The following is a 22,828-nucleotide window of genomic DNA, read 5'->3' as shown; positions in this document are numbered from 1 at the left end:
CCCTTACGTTTTAAACAGTTTGGTATACTACAAATTATTTTATGTAAATAGCGAATGTTAATTTTTTGTCATTCTTTTTCCAAACAATTTTTTAATTCGTCTTTAGTGTTTATTACGCTGACGTATTTATTTAAACTACAAAGCTTAGCAGTAAAAATTGAACATAAGTTTGAATATTTTTATAATCGATCACATGTTATAGGTCGGGAGAGAATATTGTCCATCAACATTTTTTCAGGAAGAAATAAAAATTTGATTTCTCTAGAGATAAAACAGAAGAAATAAAATATTAAAGATAAGTACCCCAAAAAAAACAAACTTCCGATGAAACGTGATATCAGTGACGCACGGGTGTTATATAAAACATACGTATATAACGTATATGCGTTACAAATAATGATATATGTAAAACAATCACTCTCCTCTATTAATTTCTTACTTGAATAAAAGAGAATTGATGAGAGAAGCTTTCGGTACAATCGACTTTATTTCCTTGCTCTCCTACATAAGACAACTTGTACGTTTTACAAGAAAGAAGGCTTACAAAGAATAACGAACGTCGATACGTTAATATTTATTATATGGGCGTTCGTGTGTTGCTGGAACAGTCTCACAGCAATACCGATACATCCCTTATATTATACATATTAATCAGAGTGTCACATATACATATATATTATAATATTACAAAGATTGCCGACGGTCCGCGTATCGTCGCGTTGCAAATATATGTATGTACATATCATATAACGCATATATATATATACACACACATATATTCAATATATGTATTTATATGTATATAGAGGAGATGCTTATATAAATAGAAGTATACGTATTTATAAATTACGGGCTATAACATTTGGTATCAAAACCATTAGAAAAGAAACGGAGGAAATTGAATGATACAATACAGTTTTTTATATATTGTTATCGTAATGGTGATCGATAAATTAGTTGCATGAAAAACAAAGAAAACATGTTCCATGTTCATTATTCTGCTAGTAATTATAAATAGATTACGAATTACATAGTAGATTGTTTAAGATTTTTCTTTCTCAATATACTGTAGTCTTGTGTTTATTATTAATTTTGATACTTTGTTGTCGTTTAAAAGAGGACAATTCAAATTACGATGTTAATTATTATTACCGTATGCAAGCCTATAAGAAAACTTTCTGTCGTTACTCATGAATTCATATTTTTAGGATCGAATTGAAGCTCGTTTTGTTTTCTCATTGAGTTTCTGCAAAACTCGAATTCTATTAACTAGTGCTTATTTGTTTCGTTTTTTTCAAATGTCTTAATTGTTTAGATTTCCAAAGGCCTACGAATCCATATGGTATATTCGAAATTTTTTAATAAAATTTAATTTATTATAATTCGGTTTCATACACTGTACGAAACCTTATCATACAAATCGTTCTGATCTTAAAGAATTGAAAGTTTTATTCATACCATGTGATTTTTATTGCAATTTTTATCGTATTTGATAATTGCGATATTTCTTTTTTCGTGAATAGCTACAATCAGATAATACTAACTGGGATCAGTATAGTATTTAGTTGTTACGATTAATAAGAGATTTCAAAAATAATTTTCACTAACCATGAAAGTAACGTTGCAGTTATAATCGTATACATTAGCATTCAAATGTGATGAAAAATCGTGAAGGTTTGGTAAAAAATATTTTCAGGGCAGTCAACGCGTGGCAGGAATAGACACAGGAAGACTTATTTTCTTTCAAGGGAACGGTGTAAAATTGGACATTTGAAGCATATACTTAGTAGTTGTATCAGCTATAAATATTGAGCTGCAGCTTGAATTTTATTTAAAATTCAAGCAAAACTCGCGCTGCAAATCGGATCCTTTTCAACACGTAAAATCAATGTATAATCTATTTGTGAAATTGGTATAAGATGTTACGACAACATATCGGATGTGTTGCCAGATGATAACGTAAACGTATAAAATAATTGATCTCCGAAAATGTTGAATTGTTTCCTCATTACAGAATCGCATTTTTTATAAGATTATGTTACGTTTTCGTATTGTACGTAATATGTGATGCCAACAATTTTTCAAGAAATTTAAACTTGACTATAAGAAATAGAGAAATAAAATTAATCACGTTCCATTCTTATGTATAATATTCACTTCGTATTCGAACGAATAATTAGCTCCAATAACAACGAACAACCGTTCCAATAAATATTGCATAAAAATATTGCAATTTACTGTCATAGAACGTTTTGATATTCGGAAAATTTGTCGAACCATGTACTAAGTTCTACCACTAATTTCGTCTCTCGGTACATTAAATACGATCGGCTACCGTCTGAGCGTATACACCAATTCGTATAAAAAATATTTGCATCTTAGTATAATCGCAAATTTCATGCTGCTTATACGTGTCGATATATATTGATCACAGATTCTGAAATATCCTATCCGTTCGATCCTGATAAAAAAAAAAAAAAAAAAAAGAGAAAAAGAGAGAAAAAAAGATGCTACAATCGCATAATTGTATTACACTGTTAGTTATCAAGCGCGATAAAAATATTATATTAATAATTGTGCACGCATTCACTGTTAAAGCTTACGCATACAAAGCACATTGGTGGGAAAGATCGAATGACGAATACTTGAAGGATTTATACAAATGTACATTACGTTGTATTAGTTTATCAGTAGTGTAAGTATTGGACGTCTTGATTACAACCTTCGTGATTAGAATTAAAATGCGAGAAATATTTTGAGTGATTGATAAATACCCTCAATAAAATATCTCTTCCTCCTTTCATTTAGTTTGTTAACCATTCTCCATCTATACGATATAAGTATGAGTAAATAATATAAAATTCAATAGAAATATAAAATGTAAAAATATATAAAATCTTTGTATTTTACGTGCAATAAACAAAACGATTCAAACATGCTGGATGATTACTGAGATAACAAGAAAACACGTACTCTGAAAATAAACAGACAAGTTTATTGCTGACTATGTAAGAATTTAACTATAAATAATAAATAGTTGAAGATGTAATAACTTAATAAGGGCACCTGTCGTGCGGAGTTTCGTGTGAGTAAATAAGATTTCGGTATTTTCTTTATGGAAGCATATGGAAAACTGCGTTACCAATCAAAATTAAAATGATCCTTAAAGCTCACTTAAAGTAATACGAAAACTTTCTCTTTATACAATCCATGATACATTACGCACAAATATGCTACATATGTATATACAATACATTTATAAAACATAATATTATATCACTATAATATTACTAAATAATATCATTTAACATTATTTCAATAATATTGCATTAATATAATATTATTTAACAAAAAATCATTTACAATCAAATCTCTTGAGTTTCTTTACGTTTATGAACAATAAGTTTTTACAAGACGATTTTCCCACCACGATGCAAATTATTTATCTATCTTTTCTCCATAATACGTTTCATACGTATATTTTTATTACATTGCAAATATTTAACCTCCTCTATGCATTAGCAGTATAAAGAAACAAAAGTTAAATAAATATTTGGCAGTGAATGCGTTTATAAACAAACGATACAACCATATATTCCGATTTTTGCTTGTATATTGGAGATCTCAACAACCTATGAAGCACAACGTTTTCTTCTTTTAGTTATTCAAATTGGCAAATTGATCAATGTCTCATAATTCTATCACCGACAAAATAGACACAAATTTGATAATTGATTATTTTATAAATCAGTCTAGGTTTATCTGCACTTAGTAACTATGTATACAATTCCATTTCAATAATGCACTCTGTGTGTGTAAAAACGTAGAAATGTGATTATCAAAAAACTAGAAACGTCATTCTGTAATCTAACTTTTATAAAATTTGATTTAGTCTGAATTTCTTGCATTCTGATATTATGTAGTCATTCATTTTGTAATTAATTAACGCATTTCTTTTTAACAGCCATAAATAGTACATTTTAAGAGTCAGTATTGTTTGTTTAGTTTTTCTTAACTCTCTGATCGCTGAACATTTCACTGTTTTCCTCTTGAAAACAAAACTGTCTTCTTCGAAAACGTTTTCAAACAATGGAAAAGATCAAAAATTTATACCATGAAAAATATAATAATATAATCCATAAGTATTTCAAAATTTACAAAAACTTTATCTCTACACAATCAAAGAGTTAAATATAAAAATTAAGTGTTATTATCGATAAATACTCTTCACTGAAAAATACTCAAATCTAATTTATCTACGCTCGCAACATTGTTACATTTGTATTTATACATATTATACGTTTCCTTAGCCAAAACAGGAATAAATTTTTACTACTGATGAGGTAATACTCTGATTCAAAGACGATTCTACCGATGAGGAGAGACGAATAAGACACTTTGCATGCCCAATTAATAAACTTTTCTGTTGTTCATCAATGAATTTTCTTTAGATTCTTTTCGAATTTACCGAAATCGTAATAATCTTCATTATCTCAATAAGAATCAAAATACATACATATGTTAACAAAAGATGTGTATACACATACAGGTATAAAAATTTCAAACCATTCAATATCATAGTTCCAGGATATGCACAAGTGCTTACAATTGCATTGACTGATAAGAGAATATTCTTAATATATGTGTATAAAAACTAATGTAATAAATGTGTAAGAACAAACAGCACCAAGTTGATATTATTATATTATACATTCGCGAGCTCTATTCGCTAATTTTTCAATGAGTATAAGAATCTTATTGCTTCAAAAAATATGCTGATTAATAGGAAAGGCTGCAGACAAATTAAGTGTATCTGATTAGACAATAGATTTAGATCTATTAAAAATTTTGATATTTTTGCCGATTGATAGCTATAATCACTTTTGTAACAAGATAAAAGACTCGTAGAATACTTGAAAAATATACAGATATGACAGAAGTTTAATAGAATCGTTAATATAATAGACTCATATGTTCTCATAAATTACAAATTTAAGATAAGTAATTTGTTTTTTCGATATTCATCAAATTTATATAACCATATTGATTGGGTGATAACGATTTATAATTGTGGAAATTTGGAAGACAAGAGCAAACAATGACAATACTTCTTATTATAGTAAGTCGTTTCTCTATATTTCAGCATTTTGCGTTTCAAAAGTAACATTCTTAATTGAATCTGAATTAAAATTGAGATTTAATTGAAATTGAATTTTTTAATTAAAAAGAAAAGATAATTAGAGTTTTTTGATTTTTAGGAACTTTTATATGATAAAACATCTAATTTTGTTAATCTTGAGTTTAATTGAAAATATTTGAGACAAGATAAAACCAGAGAAACGAAACATAAGAAGAAATGAAACATAATGTCAAACGTGCTTTTAGTTAAGTTTAGAATAAACTCTTTTCAGTGATGATGCGCAGTGTAATTGTTACGTACATCGTTATTGGTTAAACAAATAGTGCGATACAAATAGAATAGGAAACCTATGGGGAGATAGCGAATATAATGTCGGACACAATGATATTAAGACGATAAAATTTCGGCTGGAGCATATAAGTGATATTGCGAGGAGAAATTCGTTATAGAAAATAGAATACTATTGAAGACTAGTCGCGATTATCGTTTGAACAAATCGCTATTAGAATCATAAATCATCGATCTGTATCGCGCATTTTTCAAACCCAATCGTCAGGCTTTGCTTCTCGTCTAAGTAATATATCACCATAAACGCTTCAATGATTGCCAGTAATTAATGCTTCTATTATGGTACATTTAATTGTTTGTTAGTGCACCACTCAGCACGTGTGTCAATTACGTCTCAAATATTTTTAGAAACATTTCGAGTAAATAATACTTGAAAACATATATGATTTATTTCCTTGATTAGACAAATTCAATTACGCTCTTTTAAAAATACATTAAACAACAAATGAATAAATGAATGGTAACAATAAATAATAACAAATTTCTTTGTTTCATAAGTTCAATGATCATTAGAAATAAGTAATTTCTAATCTGAGATAAATAAAAAGATATAATTGCATCCTAGTTTCATTTTAGAGCGTTAAAAAGTAATAAATTTAAATTTTACATGAAAAACATACTTTTATAAGTTTTATCTTTATACATTTTTAGATAATATATGGAAAATATCTAGAATTTTTCATTCAAATTCAATCCACTCGAAATTCTATCGAAAAAAGTGTACATCATACATCCTTCGTTTATTACGGACGTATTTGCGCGCACTAATGCTATGTATGTGGGTATTGAATGGTTCAGAATCACGTGCTTATGAAAAATAGTAAAAGTGCGTAGTTAAATATATATAACATTTATGTATATGTAAGTATTGCCCAAAATATGTATGTATATGTATAATAGTAATGTAGAAGGATTGTGAAATTGATATGTTATCAAAGCTGTAAATGTTATATGTATCACAGTGCTGTGATTGAGAATAATCATAATACAAAATTAATCTTTTCTCCTTCCTCCTTCGATACTGTTTTCTTTTCTTTTTCTTTCTCTTTTTGTTATTTTTGGCATTTTACTTCGCCCTCGACCTATCTTAATTTTTCCTCTTGCACCGCACAGAAATTATGTTTAATTTAAATATCGATAGTTTGTGTTTTTTAAAATAGGATAGTTGTAGACGTATCAAGCTACGGGAGAAAACAAACCTTTTAACTCTCCACAAACGAATCTTGCCCGTTATACAAGATTCTTATGTAAGGTGAGAGTTTTATTGTTTCGTTTCATCTAAAAAATTATTCAATACGACACAATTGCAATAATTAACAAAATTTTATGAAGTTACGGTTTACTCTTCGGTCACGTTATACTTAATTTTAATTAAGAAATATATTACTCAAGGCGCGACTTACGATTTGGATATTTTTTTAGAATTAATATCCATTGTAGTTTTATTTTTAATATAAATTAAATAACGCGTGCTGTTTTTATAACATTCTGAGTCTTATGTTATATTTTGCACTAAATTTGTCGTAGATACTATACATGTACTAAAAAAAAATATCTATATATTAATGTTTTGCTATTTTCTTTTTAGAGTTAAGTATCTCAATCGTGTTTTCGTCAATTCAACATTGAAAAGAAAATTACTGCCATACTTACAAAAAGTAAACAGATTTGTTGTATTTTTCAATTAGAACAATGCCAAAATAAATTAGGAAAAATAAAATCGTTATAAAAAAAATATATAATGCATTACTCTCATAAGTATTGTATGATTGTAATATCGTCATATAAAATATAATTAAGATTGTCGATTTAAATAATTTACTTCACCCCACACATGTATAACGTTCAAGATTCATATGTGTGTACAAATATATGCAATATATAAACGTACACACACATATATTATCATATCCTCTCTACTTATTAAAAGAATAAGAATTAAATATTCTTTCCCGAAAATATTTTGTTATATTAGTTCGCTAGTAAATTCTTAATTTTAACGCGTAGATTGTCCACGATAGCCTTTTAAAGAGTATTTACCTTGGGTGCGAAATACAATAATTCCTTGTTATTATAAGCTGCCAAGTGTGTACGGCATTTTTTATAATTCATAATTTTTTCCCTTTTTCTTCCTTTTTGAGCCTTTTTTATTACGAAATTCGTACCGATGATTTCGCAACGTATCAAAAAGTATATATCTACACTTCCGCATTAAACATATCGACGCTAACGATACGAATAAATTTAATTGTAATCCTTATGAATTAGCATAATATTCTTTTAATTTTTGGTCTCACTTTGATAACTTACGCCTAAATATTGTCTTGTTAAAAAACTAAATTTCTGTTTTACAAAAAGCAATGTTTAACTTCATTTGTTTGTCTTCCACTCTTACTGGATTCTTTCTGTACGTACAAATTGTTACTAAACTTGATATTCGATATTTATCGATATCATTAAAGAACGTAAGCCTCTTTCGAAATTAGAAAGGCTTCGTTTCGAACAAAAAAGAAGATTATGTATTTAAGTATCGAAGCATCGTTACTAGACTTTTACGATAGCTATTTCTTTTAGCTATTTCATTTAATGTACTCTTAATTTTTTCTGGTAATATGTATATATGAAACTTGTATCTACATCCAGATATTGAAAACAATATAAAAGATCCTGTTATATTTATCAAAATGTTTAGGAAGAAAGCAAGAAGTGGGGAAATTTAAGTATAATTTTTAAGATAATAACAGTAAAAATTATTTAAAAAATGTATGACGTCCTTATATTTAAAAATGTAGTAAGAAATATGTACTGAATTCTGAATGTAGATACGTAATGATACGTACTCGCATTTTAAATGTGTTCAAAAATATGACTGCACCTTACAAAGCGTCTTAAACTCGATTTAAAAACATTACAGTATAAATTCGTAAAATAATTCGAACTACAGAAATAAAAAAGCAGTAACATACTCCATCATACGTTTTGTTACGAGCGCTTTATATTGAGTTTCTCTGTGTTGCGGATATCTACTGCTTATTATCATTTCAGATATTTACAAATTTAAAAAATGGCAAAAACAATCCATTTTTTTCAATTCCGTATTCAATTTCTTTACATTTTTTAATTCCTGGACCTACAACATTAAAATTTTAACCCCTCAAACCAATAGCTACGCAACTTCAACAAATGGATTATAAACAGTTTTATAAAACAATGACTAAAGTATCACTTAAATTTAAACATACAATTAAAGGATTCATCTAAACTAAAAATTAATAAACATATAATCCATAAGTTTCATAAGTAAATTATATACAAATAAGTAACCTCTTTTAATTTATAACATCCTCTGTACAATAATACTAATCACGCAAAATTATTCTGTACAACGAAGTGATCTGAGGGGTTAATAACATCAGCCAAGCACTGAATGGCTGAGACTTATTCACTAACTAATGAACTTTACATTTATCCACCAAATGTTTTACGGGCCACAATACGATGAATATTTTTACTTGCTACATTAATTCATTTATGGTCTCACGCCAATTGCAACAAATAATTTTCACATTGTTGCATACCTTATTGGGAAATTATGATCGATCGAGGTTCGAAGCAGCAAGCAAAGTTTTCAACTTTTATGAAGCATGAAGAATAATTCTTGCACATGTCTGTTGATTTAAGGGAAATTAAATGTTGAAACTATACTATGCTGATTTTTTTCCATAAAAGTGAAATATTGAAATGTAATACATCAATAGTGTCATTTTCATAAGGAAAGTAAAAATCAAGGATATTAAAGTTGAAAATATAAGATAGGATTTGTATAAAACGTCTTGTTTATCTCGTAATATTTTATAGGAAATATCAGTGTTGTTTAACTAGCATCAAATATTTGCTGAAATAGTGAAATACTTATTAAAATACTTATGACAAAGCTTATTAAAATAAATTGTATAATTTGTATCAGACTTCAAAGTGAAAGATAAATGAAAAAAGGAAGAAAGATAAAAAAGATATTAAAAACTTTGCATAATTGCATTACAATAACGAAATAAATAAAAATAATTAAAAAGATCGTAGTAATGGAACCATGAAAAGAAAAACCGAAATTCCTGCACACTGTCGTGACAAATAAGAGACCATAAATAAAAAAAATTGTAACAATTTTACAATCGTACGACGTAAGGGCCCCCTGGTGGAATTTAGATTGATTTCCACTGTGGTTTGTGGGGACCCCCCCTTAAATGTCAGGGAGGTCCTCTAGGAACCCACAGCGCTTTGCTTTGTTCTTCATCTACTGCAGCTTTTACTTGAGTACATATGTACGCGACATTTACTCCAGCTGGAATTACAACTGAAATACGTGAAAGTTGTATCAACAATAATGCAACAAATTCACAGTAAGACATAAAGTTGCATTTTTATTTCATAAATATTCTTACCAGAAATATAATGTTTATACTCAGCTTCCAATTTTAATGCTTGTTCATACATCTCCTTGGCCGCTTTGGCACTAACTTTATCACTTGGGTATCTGGAATCTTTGACTTCCTTTATTTGTTTGGTACTTTTAAATTTAATCAACAATACTATAGGATAGATCTGATGTCGATGAAGTCGCTCGATCGACGCAATTGATACATCCAATATGCAATGAGTATTCTATAAATAAATATGTATCAACAAAGTTTTAATAAAAGCTAAAAAAGAAATAAAAAGAAATTCACAGAATTATATAAATTTTAAATGATCTACTTTTAGGTGTTTAACCTAGTGTTTATACGCTTACTATAAATAACGTTATCAATATTGTATAGGCATTGGATAAAAAAAGATACCTTCTCACAGATGTCCTTCACAGCTTGTACTGTGGTACACTCGAAATAGCTTCCTTTTTTTCTATAGTCCACATAAAGCGAGTCGCGCAAACCTTGTTCAAGCGTCGCTTGAGAACAGTGCATAGCTTCTGCGAGACACCTGGTGAACTCTCCTGGAAATTCTTGTAATAGTTTTGTCACTACACATTCGCTTAACGGTCCAATGATCAACACAGGTCTTAAAGCTGGATCTGCATAAAAATAAAAGTATAAAAACGAATTTAATATTTTGATAGAATGAATTAAATAATGGTTAATGATAAGTAGTAATAATTGTGCATTAAATAAATATTTGATGTAACAAATATTTACAATCCAATCTTTCAACACGTTGATAACTTGCTGGAAGAGTTTCTTCATTTAGTGTTCCACTATCACTATACCAACCCAAATTTACTCCCGTAAGATGTGACAATTCTTTACTATCCCTACTAGAAGAACGTTGATGTTTCTTTCGACGAAAAAAGCTTCTTCTTGCGCTTGTGCTACCTCTTCTACTAGTATCTGTTTCTAAATCGCCTAATGAACGTCGTAAAAGCAGTTCTTCTTCGACCCTAACGATATTATGGATACATATGAGATATAATAGAAATATAAAACATAATCTTAAAAGAGATTCGTTCAATATTTGATGTCCCCAACTTACTTGAATTTGCTTGGAATTATACCACAAGTTTGTCTTCTTCCAGCTTGATCAACTATCCAAGCTCTCCAATGACCCGGAGTACCATTAAACATTGTATTATCGACATATAAAATATCATCTTTACTAAACCTAAGTTGTAGGCTATCTCCAACTTCGCCTACTCGATCGAACATTGCTTTCACATAAAAACTGTCTCCAGGTTTATCCTTTACTTCGTTATACCTTTCAGGTACATATTGAGCAATCAGCGTTACTTTATCTGCTGGTCTAGCCAATTCTAAAGCAGCTTGTTCTGCGGTTGCTTGTCTGAGATCAACACCATTATATTCTAGGATACGGTCACCGGGACGTAATCCTGCATCTTCCGCGAGGCAACCTGGTTGTACTGAGTGTACGAATATTCCGACACCATTACCACCAACAAGGGAAATACCTAAATTCGAACATTTTCTTGTTTCGATAAAAAGATACCTCGGTTCACTTGGTGGTGGGCTTTTACGATTTTGTTCTTCTTGTGTCGGACTTCTTACAGTTGCATTTTGTCGTTGCAACGTGGTCGCTGCATTAAGCTGTGCGCGTGTAAGAGTATTAGCAGTACCACGTAATGTATCAAGAGTTGCGGAATTACGCATATTATCTAACGTAGCTGAACTACGAAGTTCCGGCTTTCTGATATTAATATCCAAAGATGCTGATGCTCTAATTTCTCGTTCTCTCTGTTGCGTACTTGGTACTTCCAATGAAGCAGAATTTCTGATATCTCTTTCTCGAATTGTACGAGGTGGTTCTAAAGTATTTGAAGTTTCGCGCATAATAGTCAAGGTATTGGAAGTATCACGTATTGTACTTAAACTAGTAGAAGCGTCACGTTCAGGTTCTGAGCTATCCAATGACTCAATAGTTGTTTTTCTAGGAGCTTCAGGACTATTACATGGAGTGGGTGATCCACTACGACTACCTCCTTCAGCACCACCAGCTTCTGATGAACTCGAAGAAGCAGAGCCTTCTTCTAACTCATTGTATTCTAGCAAAAAGAAGGGACATATAAGGGTGATGTTGTATCAAGATAAGAACCATGCAATAATGATAAATAATGATCACGTTTAATAAGAAAGGTGCAAGAAGATTTGTATAAAGTGCAGCTTGTGATAGGGATATTCTACTTTTTCTAACAAAACACTGTACTCACTGTCTGGACTGTACTGCACCAGCATCGTAATGGAATTACCGCACTGACGTAACACATTGGCAGCAAGTTGATACGTAGCACTCCTCATATTGATACCACAGACTTCAAGCAACTGGTCACCGATTTGAAGACCGACTTGAGATGCTAAGCTGTGCTCGCTAACAGTGGAAACGAATACACCGCCGCTCTCTAAGCAAGAAATCTGGATACCTAAAGGTTCGACTGACTTGTCTATGTGAACTCTGCGAAGTTCTCCAGGTGCTGGCCTAGGTTGAGAGTAGCAATAGTCCGGCATGCTGGACCGTTTATTGCCACTACTTCCTCTGACAGTTCCACCAGAGCTATTTCCGCTACCGGTACCAGGACTAAGTACTTCCACGTGGAATGTTGGCATCGGACTGCCTCTTTCTGAAGTTCTTTCTATACTGCCAGTAGATAATTTACCCACGCTGCTTTTTGAAGTCACACTAGGATTTGATGGTATTCGAAAACGTTGATTTTCCTTTTTTCTTGGAAAAGTTCCACCTTCGTAGCCATGTGTGTACGCTGGTACGTCGTATGTAGTGCCAATCGGTGGAGCGCGAGATTTGTGGTAATGCAAATCTACAGAGGGTGTGTGCAAATGCCCGAATCCTGTTTGCGGGCCGGGGCTATATGAAGGTTCGAAACAATAAGATCGTGCATCGGGTAGTCCTATTGACTCCCCGGACTGTGCAGACGGCAAAGACGGCGGGGAAGGGTATCTCGAAGGTAAAGAATTTTGTTGATGGGGATGCGGATGCGAATGCGTATAGGGAGGAAATGAAAAATTACCAGTCAACTGCTGTCTCGTGCCGCTAGTCGACGAAGTTGATGATCCAGCCCCGGAATAAAGTTGAGATTGCACTCTATTATGCTGTAGTGTGTCTACTTGATTCTCGTTGCTAGGAGTATACTTTTGCGTTCTTTTCTTCGAAAAATATTCTACATCTTTTCCCGTATTTCCAGACTTTACGGAAAAATCGATGCTAGTTTCAGATGGTGTCAGCGTAGAACTGAGTCTATTTTCCGTGTTCTCGAATTCGGTTGCTGGTTTCTTATCTATCGGGATATCTTTGAACTGCACCACTGGAGTAAAGGATTTCTGACTAAATAACGGTCCAGTTTTAAGGAAATTTGGTAATGGTTTTTCTACAGGTTTATAAACCGTATGCCGATTGTTCATATTGGAAAAATTGGTTAAGGGTATAGGATTAGAAATACGATTATAATTATAACTTTCATACTTTGGTGGTTGATTAAGGAGTACACTTAAGGGCAACCTTTCTTTTGTCTTACGTGGATGTAAAATAGTACCAGTACCATTTTGAATCAGAGGTCCACCTCTGGCTTTCGGCCACGTACCTCCATTTTTCTCAACCTTTTCGGTTCCGCGTCGCTTACTTCGTTTCAGTACTCCATTATTCGCTTTCTTGTGGTAGCTCTCTATTACTGAATCTAATTCCGCTATTGCATCTTGCTCTTGCTCAAAGGTATTTGGACTCGAGTTGCGGTGTCGTTTCTTCTTCTCCTCCCGATCTTTGCTATGTTTACGTCCTCGTACTATATCAATCTTCTCTCGTATATTGTCCCAAGCATTGCTAATTCCACTTGGTTTTTCACCACTAACGGATTTTGAAACTTTGTAAACACTTCTATCACCAAAGTTCGAAGCAACGTGTCTTCTTTCATAATCGTCCGATGGAATCTTTAACAATATTCTTTCTTGTTCTGTTTGAGAACAACTATTCACCATTTTTTGTTTCTCAGTACCAAAGCTACCATCAATGGTCATAGTTTCAGAACTAGTTGCTGAAGGCAATGGTATTCCTTTCAGGGTCGTAATAGTTAACACATCCGTACTTGTATCATTCAAAGTTGCCATCGCTTCGTGGCTGGAATTAATGCCTTCCATTGGTTTACTATTAATCTATAGAACAAAGAACTATATTAATTTCAAGAGGAATAAATAAATAAAATCAATACAAAATATGTATAAGACATACATTTAAAACTCTATCTCCAACAGCAAGGTTGCCATCTTTAGCAGATAAACTACCCGGTGAAATCTTCGAAATGTATACTCCAAGCTCCAAAGAAATACCATGAGGAACTGAACCAACAGGCAATTGCGTTGTCCTTAATGACCTTCTAGTTAAACGCCGTCTTCTTATCGTTAATGTAGCTGATCCCACCGAACAGGTACGTAAAGTTTCCATAATTACACGTGTAAAAACAGATGTACAATCTACATTGTTTACTCGCATAATGCAGTCATTCACTCTTAATTTACCATCAACAGCACTTCCTGATGTTACTTGAGCAACATAAATTCCTGTATCATTTGGATAATATGGATTATCACGACCTCCAACTAATGTCAATCCCAAATCACGATCAGAATCTAAGCAAACTCGACTAAGATCCAAGTGAATAGTAAGAATTTCCCAGTCACTAACATCAGTATCGATCGCCGAATCATGTGCATGCGCTAAGCTTTGTGCAAATTGACTTGCTCTTAACGCATGATCACCAGATTCTATCTTTTCTTTGAGATCCTTTAATTCTTTCGATGCTTCGTTCCGTTGCTTTTTAATATCATCAGAATCACGTAAAGCACCCGCTAGTTCCGAAACAGCACGATCGCGCTCTTTTCTTAATCTATCGCAGAGAGTTCTAATACTTTCCCTTTCTAAAACTATTTTATCCCTTTCACTGAAAGCCCAATCCCTTCTTCGTTTTGATACTTCTGCTTCTTGGAGGGCTTCTTCGAGTTCTGCTTGCAATTTATCGACAGATTTTCTAAGTTTATCTAATTCCAAGTTAGCTTGATCCAAGTTATCCATACGTTCCTTATCCCGTTTAGTGTAATCTGTAGCGTTATTTTCTCTTTCAGCTTCTTTGTTCGAATTATCTCGTTCACGATTATATGAGTGTAATTCCATACGATTTTTATAATCCCTGTTTGAGCCTTCAGAATAATCACCAAACTTTTGGCGTAATTCGTTACATTGTTTTAAAGCATCGTCTCGATCTTGCAAAGCGGATGAAATTTCTCTTCTTAAAGTTTCAATTTGATAGGATAAAGCTTTTTTCTAAAAATAAAGAAAACAGATATTAAAATACAGAACATTAATTTAAAAATAGTACACGTAGTAGCAAGTAATGTGCAGTGTATAAATAACTAAAACCAATACAAAATCTATGAGAAGAAAGTAATAATGAGCCGATTATTGTACTTAGTAATTTCTAATTATATTATACTGATGTTTTATAGCACATTTAAATGGTTAAGTAATAAATAAAGATATATATATATATATTATAATAATAATAATAATAATAATAATAATAATAATAATAATAATAATAATAATATATATATATATATATATTATTATTAAATTTAATACAAATAAATTTATCATCGATTTAGTTACATGACAAATTAATTGTTTTTTATGACTAATTTAAGAAAATTTACCTCTTCCATAAATTGTTTATTCTGATTCTCTAAATGTGTGATTTTTGTATATGCTTGTGTAAGATCATCACCAAGTTTTTCCATTTCTTTATGCACTGTATCGCGCTCGCCCATAATTAAACTGTATTCTTGTAATGCAGCATTTCTTTCTTCTGTTAATCGTTTCATATCCTTACTAGCTTTCATGCGTAGTACCATTGCATGATTAATTTCCTTCACTGCTTCTTCGTGTTGTTGCTGTACTTTGGCTAAGGCTTCACGATATTCATTTCTTTCCCTTAATGCAATATCCCACTGCCTAATGGCAGCTGTACACTGTTGTTTTAAACCATTACGCTCACGAACTGCGCTATTGCGTTCTTGAACAATTTCATCATATTGTTTTTTTAACCTGGCAGCCTCTTCTTGAGATAATTCCAACTATATTGAACCGAATATATAAAGTTTGAATTACAAATAACTCTTAATATGTGCATATATGTTTTAACGTTCTGTAAATTAATATTTTGTACATACCTTATTAACGGCCGATGAATGGGATGATATTAAATCATCGTACCGTTTCCTAAGGGCATCGTACTCGTCTTTAACGGCTTCATATTTTCGAAGCGCAGATAGATAGTGCTGATTCATAGTGTCACTATTACTAGCATCAGAAACAAGAACTTCTTGATTTTGACACCTTAATTCAGACACTTCCTTTTGCAACGCTTGGACTTCCCGATCTAGGCGTTGCTTGTCATTTACTAAATCTCCATATTTGCCCCGCAGTGCGGAACTTTCTTGTGACGTTGCCTCTAATTGATTCATGACTGCTATATGCTGTCCCCTGTAGTATTCCAATTCCTTCATAGTATGTTCACACCTGCATTTTAAAGTACTTCATTAAATAAATTTATAATTATTTAAATTATATTTACTTTGTACAAAACATCAAACACAATATCACAAACAATTAAGCAATACCACATTAAACAAAACCAAGACAAACCGTCTTATAGTATCGGAGTGCTTATGCCTAAGTAGCTGAAGCTGATGCATGGCTTGATCACATTGAGCTTGCAAACCATCATAATCACTACGACATTCAGGCCCACCAACAGGACTGCCAACACTGCCATAGCCTCCACTATCTCTTTCTGCATGCCATACACCCAAGTTATATCCAATAATGCAAATTGCAAAACAATAAATACAATGCAATTAAATATAATTTGTGTATTTCTACATATAAAAGTAATGTCAGTGCAACAAAGTGTGCATTAAATTGAAAATAGCTTATATTAAATGCTTTTGTGTCAAAATTTATTGTATGTAAGGATATAATTTTAATTTGCTTCACATAAAGGTATAATCTAGATTAAACACACATCTTAACAGAATACATAAAAAGATAGTAATATAACTTGAATACTACAGTAAATGAATAATTTGCTCATTTTAGATAAACTCTCTTGATACAAAATAATTTGATACAAAATAATTTGATACACAACACAATTTGATTGACATTAATTTGTACTTTCTTCACATATTAATCTTACCCATATTGAGTGCTCCATCTGCAAAAAAACAATGAACAAAAATGTAAGCAATTGTAAGTATAATATATGATCCACTATAAATATAAAAGTGAAATGACTATATTTATACAAGTATACACTATGTTGTTACAATTGGTAGAACAATATAATCAGAGGTCTAGCTAGCTTTCACCAGGAAAGAAACTCTATGTCACGCATGTAAGCATCATGATTCACTGTTTTTTGCAAGGTGAAATTATAAATACTCTTTAAGTATCACACACCTACAATGCTCCATTTATTCAAGAATTATAAAACTATGTATTTAAATTATATATTACATTATTTGTCCAAAATAAAATTTGGTACTACTTTTTGGCAATGAATTTTTGTAAAATGATATAAATATATCAAATATTACATTATATAAATGTTTACATAAGACTGTCTTTTTTCCATACTTAGAAATAGATAGAATATTGCTGCTTCCATTATTGTTTCTTTTGCTGTAGAGTTTAAAATTAAAATAAACATTTTTTAATAGCATTGAAATTATTAGATCAAACTTTCCATTTAAATCTGTACCTATAAGAGTGGACAACTAATACAAACATATATTAACATGTAATATAGAAAACTAAAAACTATACTCACCACTACTTCCAGCACTATCCAAGGAAGACGCACCAGAAGCCATACTCTTGATTCATCGAGGATCTACCACAAATATTTCTCTAGCAAGGTACGTGCTAGGTATTGCCTGGAAAGTATCCATGCGCTGTACTTCACGGAAGAGTGAACCCTTTGTGAATTACTAAGAAGTAGCCTTCGGGATGACATTATGGCTATGGTCTAAACGGTGCATGGCTCTCATCAGAGGGATGCAACAGTGCACCTGGCACACATACACACAGAGTAGCTCTTACTCCAATACAGACACGTGCCTGGTAATATCGAGACTTTTCATGCATCACTTTTTTCCGCGCGGTTACTGATACGGGAGAAACAACGGGTAGACGTATGTTTTCTGAATGGACGTAATAAATTAATCTACGTTTTGCTGATGTGTCTCAATCTTTTGAGACCGCGTCGTATCCGTTTCTTTTTTTCCTGTCAACTGCGAGGTTATTGATTCTCGTACGCAAGCGAGTCCAGACAAGTATCGATCACCGGCTAGCTCATATCTAACAAACTGAAAACTTGTTATCACTGCAGAAAAAAAAGGAGCCAACAAGCCTTTCAGCAGTAATCTCGATCGCGCACCTCTTCAGATAATCCATTAAGTCGCTCGACAACACTAAAATCGACACAATTTTCACTGATTTCGACTGTTCAGATCGCTACAAACTGCGCACCGTTCATCCCAAAGCGACTAATGTCCTGATATTAACGATAATTGATCGCTCACCTGCTACACCAACGAACCTGACAATTAGCCATTTTCATTCCGCCACTACTCTCTGTTTCGCATTGTCGATAATAAACATACTTTGTGGACGAGCTTGTTACTTGTGGCGCTAGTATCCATATGAAATCAGTCGATTATGTCGTTTAAAAAGGCTCATTCTAGAATACTCATTCTATTAATGCATTCCTAAATAATTTTATTCAAGACATGCAATATGTTGTAGTAATTTATTCATTTTATTCACGAAATGATAAATTCATTTATATAAAATATCACTTTTATTATACCACTATTGTTGTTGTTAAAACTAAGTTATCTTAGGAGAGAAAATTTTTATTTTCATGTATTTACTTATAATGAGAAGAAAAATAAATATCTATGTATTATTTTGAGATTTTGAAAGTATAACTTTAATAAAAAAATTCTTTTTAGCAAGACCAATATGAAATTAATTAATTAATACGAATTTCAGATGTTATATATTTAAAGTAATACATATATGATAATATTTATTCCGACATCAACAAAATGGAAATTTGTAAAATATGTATGTATATACATACGTACATACATAGTTACAGTATAACACCATATTAACCATCGATCACCTCATTTTCTTCTGTAGCACATTCTCAGCCGAAAAAAAGAATTGCGACATCGATTACTGTATGCAGAAAAGCAACAGTGACAAAAAGAAGATACAAAAGCTATTGAGATTTTAAAAAAATACAACCTATCTTCTTCAAAAACTATAAATATTGTCTTTGTAGATTCAGTGGTTGATACGACTTAAAATAAATAAATGACAGAAAGCTAATAAAAAAAATCGTATAAAAATAACTCTGATTATTTAAATATGTTTTATCATAACAAAAAAATTATAAACGATTGTAAAATTTTAATTAAGTCTATCGGAAAAAATTATATTTATTGGTTTTATATTCTACTAAAATATTTTATCTATTTTTATATGATAACGATAACTGATAGAAAATCAGTAATAGATATATTTAATCCTACATTAAGTATTTTATATATACGTATTAATAACTACAAACAATTGGTTTAAATTATTTTATTTATTGGCGAACATCATTACCACTGATTTTCAAGTTGACAGTTGTGCATAGAAAAGAAAAAAATATTATGCGAATACTTACACCAGTCATAAGAAATATATACTTTCGTGTTATAGTGTCAGAGAATAATAGTATTCGCAGTTTTGTTAGATAGATTTGGGCGATTAATATTAAATACAAAATATATATTTATAGCAGTAATATTTTATCTCTCTCTCGTTCGCACTCACACTCTCTCTCGTAATATAATAACACATATCTCTTTGTAATATAGATAATCTTTCTTTGATTTTGCAAGGCCAGCATAGAAATCACACTAGAGAATGGTAAACACAGTTTTTTTCCTAAATTTTAGACAAAGAGACGCTCTCATTAGATGACCCACTATTTGAACGCAATTCACGTTATGTACATACATTTGTAAAAGTAACCTCGATTAATTCCGAGCTCTTCATACGTAAATATCAAATTTAATACGCAGTAATAAAAGTTTTTGAGTACCTGTACTGATCTTTGACAATGAAATACATTCTATTAAAATCGCTTTTAAGTCCTGTAGCTTCAAATTTATTTATCGTATGTATATGTGTATGTATGTGCGTGCTTTCTTCAAATTATTGAATGTTTGTGGTTTATAAAGAGATATTCTAAGATTCAAAATAATTGTAATGCACAGTTTCTGATATTTCAGATGTTTTGAATATTTTGTTTTATAAATTTCACGAAACCAAATATTCGGCTGACCTACTTCACGCTCATTCTAAAAGAACTTTGTAAAAATACATTGATCGTAAACCGTATAAAATATACCGTGTGTGCTCATCTTTACGACAGTTAAAAATAGTACTACTGAAAAGTGTTCGCAGCGATTGCTATTTCTTGTGTATCTTTTGGAAGCTTCATTTTCCTGAAGATCTCAGCCGGCATTACAAAGATCATCATTTCAAGTAAATTCGAACGTAAATTATCATAAAATATGTTTGGAGACGTAGTTTGCTCTTTATAGTGACGATTTTTCGATGAGAAATTTTCATTTATATACCACGATTCTCTTATATATAGGATAGAGATTTTCGTGGATAGAAGTTTTCCGAGATAAGCAATGCAAGTAATTGAAAAAATCGTATCGTACCGCGTAAATTGCAAACCAGAAATTTCGTTTAAAATGGAAAAATGTGATACACTCCAAAACGACATTATACAGGCAGTGATAATCGTAATATGTCTGCAAAGTATTTGTAAAGACATATAAAGATTCATTGAAATTCAGAAGAAAACTTGTACTTGTAGAAAAAACGTTTGCTTGAGGAAAGTATATGCTATTTTTATACGCAGGTTTTAGAGGCAAATATCGTATGAAAAGGAATGTAGAAAACTAAGAGAAGTAGTTTTTACTATGATAAACTTTGGTATTATATATGAGTGAACTTTCATGTCCCTCTGTCCTTTCTTTCACAACACCCTCGATCTTTCTGTGTAGAAAGATAGTCAATTATTTACAAAAGAAGAAAGAATGCTATAAAGTAAAACGAGATTAATAGTAATTATAATAGTAGTAGTAATAATAATAATAATATTAATAATAATGTAATAATAATATAGTAGTTGCAATAATAATAATAATAATAATAATAATAATAATAATAATAATAATAATAATAATAATAATAATAATAATAATAATAAAAAATCATACTAATACCATTGGTGAAAGATAATGAAGAAAAGGGTGCATAACTAAGCAAATGAAATACACTTAGTTTACTTTGCGTATTATAACAATGAATGATAATACGTGTCTTACTCGCATGTTATTGACACATTGATACATCATGTATTATTAAACAATTTGGTGCATTTAAATCATTATAACCGTTAAGACGGCTAGAAAACCTAATCTTATTCTAAGCCGGCTAATGATGCCGTAAGATTAACTAACGAGGTGTTCTCATGTTTCCTAAAGTTGTTTTGAACTAATACTAAAAAACTAGTAATGGTTTCGGTAAATTCACCGCGACGAATACTGTAACTAGCGATACATATCCTTGTTTCAATGTGAGACGTCAGAAATATATCGATAAAACACATATTTCTATAGCCCATAAGCGTGTGGACACTTATACCAGTCACCTTAGATCGTTTTATGGGACAATATGCATTTGTCTCATTTGAAGACGGTACGAGAACTGTAACTGCTGCTTTATATATACATATATGCATATGTTATATATGTATATATGTATATATATCATATATATTATATATATATCGATCTCGATTTATGCACATTTAATTATTACAGGTAAAATATGTTATATTAATTTCTGTATATTTACTCTTGATTTCGGAAACTAAGTCTAAAGGCCATTTTACTTTTTATTCTAATCTATCTATTATATAATGACAAGATGTATCTACTTTTTTAAACATTCCTATTGATATTTATGTGTTGCGTGTGCTTGTGTGATCATTTATTTGTATCTATATTGACTATTAGAGATTAACTTACACCTACTAATAAATTAATAGATAAATAATATTGTTAAAAGTCAAACAAATATTTCTACAAGTAACAATTAGCGTCTACATTGCTAATATTTCGAAAGACGCATCACTATAGTTATATCGCAAAACATTTCCTCTAAATATTCTTCACTGACCCGTCCTTTTGTAATATACAGCGTTTGTATCAATTTCTACCTAAAGAAGTTCAACCACAATGTTACAACATAACATAAAGCATTTCTCAATTGCGAGTTTCAAACTCTTTGCAAACTACTTCGGAAAAATTTCTTTAGAAGAAGCAATTCCGAAAAAGTACGACGTATAGAGTTTTCAACTACTGCACCTAACTAATTATTAAAATCTAATAATTGCAACGGGAAGTTTTATTCGTCGACAAAGGCGTATTAAACGTATCTCAAAGAGATCTTTAAACGGTAGACGTTTGCTGATTATTGTTATCCAATGGAATACTCGTCGAACATTCTTTCAACATTGCTCGCAATCGAAGAATTTCTTTTGAAGCAGCTGCAAGGTCGGATTGCAACTGAAGTTCCTTTTCTCGTAGACGTTTTATATCACGTTGGCAAGTCTATAAAATAAAATTATACTTA

The 22,828-nt window shown here is 31.1% G+C and overlaps 2 protein-coding genes across 15 annotated transcripts in view; both read right to left on the bottom strand.

Moving 5' to 3' along the window:
• Window positions 1–468: 468 nt before the first annotated feature.
• On the bottom strand, window positions 469–18,701 carry LOC122577947 (disks large homolog 5-like). Of its 7 annotated transcripts, XM_043749693.1 has the most exons (14): window positions 18,634–18,701; window positions 17,880–17,985; window positions 17,247–17,264; window positions 16,694–16,841; window positions 16,219–16,567; window positions 15,703–16,122; window positions 14,225–15,313; window positions 13,584–14,148; window positions 12,201–13,307; window positions 11,012–12,035; window positions 10,678–10,919; window positions 10,327–10,556; window positions 9,931–10,150; window positions 469–9,842 (listed from the first exon to the last, which is right to left on the bottom strand). In XM_043749693.1, exons 2-14 carry the CDS (start codon window positions 17,920–17,922, stop codon window positions 9,736–9,738), a joined length of 5,562 nt encoding a protein of 1,853 aa, XP_043605628.1. In that variant the 5' UTR covers window positions 17,923–17,985; window positions 18,634–18,701; the 3' UTR covers window positions 469–9,735. The 7 variants fall into 7 exon arrangements, with proteins under 7 accessions (XP_043605628.1, XP_043605622.1, XP_043605624.1 ...); XM_043749687.1 differs by having other exon boundaries at window positions 12,201–14,148; XM_043749689.1 differs by having other exon boundaries at window positions 10,753–10,919; window positions 12,201–14,148.
• A 992-nt stretch (window positions 18,702–19,693) lies between these two features.
• LOC122566096 (rap1 GTPase-activating protein 1) overlaps window positions 19,694–22,828 on the bottom strand; it is a 254,552-nt gene continuing 251,417 nt past the window's right edge. For all 8 annotated transcript variants that reach the window (XM_043722836.1, XM_043722838.1, XM_043722839.1 and 5 more), the window contains one exon: window positions 19,694–22,806. In XM_043722836.1, coding sequence (XP_043578771.1) covers window positions 22,645–22,806 — 162 coding nt within the window. In that variant the 3' untranslated portion in view covers window positions 19,694–22,644. The remainder of the gene's footprint in view (window positions 22,807–22,828) is intronic.

This window comes from Bombus pyrosoma, linkage group LG3, assembly GCF_014825855.1.
Source record: "Bombus pyrosoma isolate SC7728 linkage group LG3, ASM1482585v1, whole genome shotgun sequence".
Lineage (NCBI taxonomy): Eukaryota > Metazoa > Arthropoda > Insecta > Hymenoptera > Apidae > Bombus > Bombus pyrosoma.
This window is presented reverse-complemented; position numbering and strand designations above follow the sequence as displayed.